Genomic DNA, 5,766 nt, shown 5'->3' on the forward strand with positions numbered 1-5,766 from the left:
AAAGTTAAAGAGAATAAGAGAGAGAGGGAGAGAATGAAAGAGAAGGGCAGGCTAATGATAGAAGCGGGAGAAAAGATTAAAAGTAGTAAGAAAGGAAGAAGAGAGACAGGAGGAAGTTAGAGGAAAAGAAGAGAGAGACGAGAATAAAGTGAGAAGTAACCCAGGTACGTATCACTTCATCTACGTTTATTAATTACTTCAAATGAAATAGGTAAAAAGAGTCTTTCAATAAAAGTTTTTAAACTGGGTATAAGTCTCATTTACATGTCAGATTCTGTCTCTATTAGCCAATTTTTCCGTACATTCGTCATCCAATGCACACGAACCTCCCCATCTCTAAGAGCACGGAACCCATTCGCGATCCGGCGCCCAGTAAGCGCCCGCGGGCTGCCTTAAATAGTGATTTGTCTATCACCAACACAAAGCTATGACGACAGAAGAGAGGCCAGTATAGGCTCATTAAGGAAGAGAACAATCGAAAGCCATCGCCTATTTTGGAATAATCTCACCGCCCGCTATCCTAGACTTCTGAACATATGACCCTCTCATTGTTTATCGATGAAGGCAGATAAAGAAAAAAATAAAAAAAGAAAAACTAAAAACACAACAAAAAAGAAAAAAAAAAAAAAAATAAATTAAATATGGGATACTCAGAGTATACTGTCCCCGTATGTTTAGGTGACTACGAAATGGGCCATGAGCTTGGAAAAAAAAGGACCTAACAGCTCAGGGCGAAGACTCGGGAAGAACTCGGATGGACTCTCGAACACTCGTTTATGTCGTTGTGAATAAAATTAAAATTAAAATCCGTTTCATTTTCATTCATCGGCGTGTAAATACATCCATAAATCAATCCAATGTTTTTACATGTCCGTATTATCAATCTCAAATGGCTTAGGTACAAGCATAATACGATTCACATGCCCATGTATTACATGATGTGATAGGATTCTTTACCTAATAACTTAAATAAAGCTTGATTATTAATGGAGACTATCCACCTTAGGGCCAATGTTACTTTTAATTCCGTGTTATGGTCCTCCAATGGCTTTGAACTTATGGCCTGTTTTAATCTTAATTTTGTTATGTATCATGCTCTTTCTATTCCCGCGATAAAGGGACACGCCAAGTTTTAACTAATCGATCATCATTTTTTTTTTTTTTGTTATTTTTGATTATCATCTGACTTTATTTCATACATTTTTTGGGAACTCTAAGTTATTACGTGAAGAAATAATCCGTTATTTGAACCAGAAATGAGGGAGAGAGAGAGAGAAATAGGAAGAGTTGACAGATGACTGTAAGAGAAAGTTGGAAAAACTCGTAGGAGTGAAAAGAAGCAAGGAAAAAATGAGAGAGAGAGAGAGAGAGAGATTGATTGATTGATAATAAATATTATTGTTTTATTTATTTTTATACAATGTATTTAATCCCCTAAGCTAAGACTAACTTGATTGGGGGATATCTCTCATCCCAAAAATACAATATAAATTACATGTTAATAATTAAACAAGAAAAGTAGAAAGGCAGTGCAACTAGGTACAAAAAAATAATAGTAATAATAAACCTAAATTTCCAATGAATATATACTGGGTATTCTATACCTTCTCACCCAGTATTATCTAAGAATTACGTATACTAATTATAATAGAATTGAGATTGACTTACAAATTAAGAATTTTATAAAAATCAGGAAAAGTATAGAACCTACATTTAATCATGTAAACATCTCTTAGCAACAAGGCTTTCTTTCAATTTTTGTTTAACCCTATACCTATTAGTTTCTTCCAAGAAGTCCTGGCAGAAATCATTGAGTAACCTGGGTACACAATACTCCAGCCTCCTGTTTCCATATCGTACGGTGTTCACTTTCACTCGTTTGAAAGCCTGATGTCTTAGTTGACATGTTTGAAATGTGAGCTGTCGAAATGTGTTCGTAAAAAAATTGGTATAAATAAGTGTAAATATGGACAATTCCTCAGGATTCAGGCACAGGATATTCTTATGTTGAAACAGGAGTTTAATTATTTGCTTCTGTTGAGTATTGAGGACGTTTAGGGTGTATTTTGGGGCGTATGAATATAGTGTTACCCCATATCTCAAGATGGAATCAACGAGGGAGTAATAGATTATTTTCTTGGTAGTCAGAGGTAATGATTGAGCATTTATTTTATTTAGTTTGTATTTGATAATACGTAGTTTTTTGCATATATTATGAACATGTTCCTTCATTTGAAAGGTATTGTCCAAGTAAACACCCAGGTACTTTGCCTCGTCCTTGTAAGCAATAGGAATACAAACACAGGTATTTGTTTCGTATGTTTTGTCGAATAGGCATTGACGGGTGTGGCAAATTAATCTATGATCCTCCATGTTAATCCTTTTGCACTTAAACCCCATCGCTAAGGCTTCAGTTTTGCTTTGATTGATGAAAATGTGGTTATTATAAAAGTATTTCTGTAAATTTATCATGTCACTCTGGGCATTTCTCACTGCTATTATTGGGTCGCTATGAATAGAAACAATACAGCTATCGTCTGCAAACATTCTAAGGCTGCTCGTTCTTTTCAAGTACTTGACATCATAGGTGTAGATATTAAACCAGGTGGGGGAATTTATCCCCCCCTGGACTGAGCCTTGTAGGACCTGGAGCTCTTCACTAGTAACTTTACCAATCTTAGTTACCTGTTTTCTACCTTGGAGGTAATTATTGAAAAGTTCGTGGGAAATCCCTACTTCACTGAACTTTTTCACTAGGATTTCATGGTCTAGTGTATCAAAAACAAAGCTTAGGTCAAGCAGCAGGATGATGACGCATTGCCTTTGATCTAGAGCGGTATTGATTTCATCTGCGAAATCCTGTAGGAGCGTAATAGTGCTCTTACCTGTCTGAAAGCCATGTTGAAATTCAGGTAAAATTTTATTTTCATATAGGTATTTCTTCGTAACGTTGTTCACGTGTTTTTCAAAGATTTTTTCCAGTATTGGAAGAGAACCTACAGGACGATAATTCCGCATTTCGTCTGGCTTACCTTTCTTAAAAAGAGGTGTAATACAGGAGGTCTTCAGGCCCGGTGGTATAATGGAAGTTTTTAACATAATATTTATGAATTTAGTTACCAATGGTGTGAGAGTAGCAGCATTGCGAACAACATCGCCATTCCTGATACCATCTGAACCTTGTCCAGTTTTCTTCATATTCTTCATGATATTGTAAACTTCTTTCTCCGTGGCACTCCTGAGTAGCATGCTGGAGGTAACATTCGGTAGCTCATGTTGTTCAAACTGCACATCCAGAATAGGTCCATCGTTCTTCGCCTTTATCTCCATCACCTGGTTAATGAAATTAAAATTAAATTTACTCGCCAACGTCTTTATGTCTTCTGTTTTAAAGTTACGTTTCAGCATGGATTCAATTGGTACTTTTATTTTCCTATCCATCAACTCATTTATCATTCGCCATGTTTTAAGCATATCGCCTTCGCACGCCTGAAACTGTTTATGAATGAAAATTCTTTTCTCTTTCTTAATAATATTTGTTGTCACATTCCTCTGTTTCTTATATTCTTCATAAATAATTTTATTATTTTTATTGTTACGCCACCTTCGTAAGAGTTGGTTGCGTTTTTCAATTTCTATTTTAATTTTCTGGTTAACCCATGGCATTTCATGATTTTGTCGTTTTTTTACGACTACTTTTTTTGAAGTATTATAGATTTTATTGAATTCTTCAACTATCCTCTCGTAAAGCTCGTTTGAGTTCTGACTATTATCTAGACCAGACCAATAATTTTGCATTATTTTTTGCTGTACAAGTTTATTATCTAAAATTTCAAGAAATTCTGGGACTATGGGAGCTCGAGTGTATGTACAATAGTTTTTCAGTGTAATTCTGAGGGCAACAAAGTGGTGATCGGCAATCTTATCATTAATAACAGAGGGAAACATACTATACAGGTTACGGCTAAATCTATAGTTTATGTGATCTATACATGTTGACGTAAGTCTGTCTTCGACCATTTCCTCCCTCGTGGGTTTCGAGATGGAGGGTATAATGGTATTTTCGTACAACATATTTAGGTAACGAGAGTTTTTGCTCGTCCTCTTTAAAATACAGATATTTACATCACCGACAATTACGAGGTTTTCATCCCTTTTACAGGCCGTTCGTAGCCAGAAATCCAAATCATTTAGGAACCTCTCAAGATTTAATTTTGGGGGTCTGTAGATAGCTACCAATGTAAATTTATTATTTCTTTCAGTATGTGAGATTTTCAAGCAGAGATTTTCCGCTTCATCAAGGTTGTATTTTAAATCTTCAACTTCCCATTGTTCTTTGTGGAAAACCATTACACCTCCTCCACTTCTTAGTTTTCTGCACTTTGTTACCTGCTTGAAGTTCCTCAACTGATAGGCCATTGCCTCCTCTTCCCTCACGTTAACTTCCGTCAGTATGAGAAAGTCCAGCGTTGACATGACGTGTTGGATTTTGATACACAGGAGATCCCAATGTGCTCTCACAGTTTTAATGTTCACATGCAAGAGAGATAAAACATCATTGTTAATTGTTTGATGCCATTCATCAATTCCTTCGAAGGAGTTACAGGGTGGTAAAACATTATGTATATTGTTTAGTAGTATTCTACTATTATGGCTCATAATAACTAATTTTTATTAGGTACATAGTAGTAACCTTTAGTTGTAGTGGTGGATTCAGATTTTTCCCAGATCATCCATACAGGAGAGTCTCATGATTCTGGCGTTCTCGGTTTTCTTAAACAATATGTTACCATTTTGAACCCATAGGTATTTATAATCCTTTTCTATTTTTACTTTTCGTGCCTCAAAGAACAGTTTTTTGTAATAAGGACTCAATGATTCATTTATAATAAGGAATGACTTATCACTATTAATAGTGTTTTCCAATTTTGACCACACCTTATTTCTCTTAATCTTAGTGAGTACCTCATTTCTTACCTCCTGAGACTCGAACTTGACTGTAATGACCGTCTTTTCCTTCTTGTCTTCTCCAACCTTCTTGGTCACTTTCTCCACCTTGGTCTTAATCTCGTTAGGTTGATAGCCCGCCTTCTCCAGGATTATGTTAGTAACAACTTTAGGATCAGCCTCCTTATTTTGAATACCAGAGATCTCCATCATATTCATAAAGTCCTTCTGTGTATTCTCTTGTATTTGTATTTCCAAAGTTCTCAGCCTTGTTTTCAGTTCCCTGTTCTCCGTCTCTGTTTTATCAATCCTCTTCTCCATAGCTATCAACTTTTGTTCAAGATTTTTCAATGTTGTGCAGGATTGCTCAACTTTCTCTCCATAAAAGTTCAGATTAGCTTCAAAGTCGTCCAATTTCTTACTCACTTTCTTCTCGAACCCATCCCACTTTTTGGCCATTTCCTTCAGCATCTTGCCCACGTCCTGCCCAGTTTCCTCCTCTTCATCTTCATCACTGATATTGCCGTCGGCTGGTGGATTGGTCTTCCTACATCTCAGACAGATCCACTCTGAGCGCCTGGTAGCACCCATGGATTTCCATGAGCTGAATTTTAGTTTGCAACAATCGAAATGATAACACCTGTTGCATTGTGCACACCGCGTATAATCCAATTCTCCAGCTTCAGAAGGTAGGTTTTTATTACAGATCCCACAGCTCATCTTGCAAAGCTTGAGTAGAGTGAGAGAGCAGAATGAATGACTGATTAACAATCACTAGGGTCACTGATAGGTATCTTATCTGATCTTGATATTATTATC

The 5,766-nt window shown here is 36.3% G+C and overlaps 1 protein-coding gene across 2 annotated transcripts; it reads right to left on the reverse strand.

The window, feature by feature from the left end:
* Positions 1-2,683: 2,683 nt before the first annotated feature.
* LOC113471504 lies at positions 2,684-5,746 on the reverse strand. 2 transcript variants are annotated; one of them, XM_026830711.1, is made up of 3 exons: positions 4,978-5,746; positions 4,390-4,516; positions 2,684-3,333 (listed from the first exon to the last, which is right to left on the reverse strand). In XM_026830711.1, the coding sequence occupies exons 1-2, from the start codon at positions 5,665-5,667 to the stop codon at positions 4,439-4,441; spliced, it is 768 nt and encodes a 255-aa protein (XP_026686512.1). In that variant the 5' UTR covers positions 5,668-5,746; the 3' UTR covers positions 2,684-3,333; positions 4,390-4,438. The 2 variants fall into 2 exon arrangements, with proteins under 2 accessions (XP_026686512.1, XP_026686511.1); XM_026830710.1 differs by having other exon boundaries at positions 2,684-4,516.
* Between the last annotated feature and the right edge of the window lie 20 nt (positions 5,747-5,766).

The sequence above is a fragment of the Diaphorina citri genome, unplaced genomic scaffold, assembly GCF_000475195.1.
Source record: "Diaphorina citri unplaced genomic scaffold, Diaci psyllid genome assembly version 1.1 scaffold2537, whole genome shotgun sequence".
NCBI lineage: Eukaryota > Metazoa > Arthropoda > Insecta > Hemiptera > Psyllidae > Diaphorina > Diaphorina citri.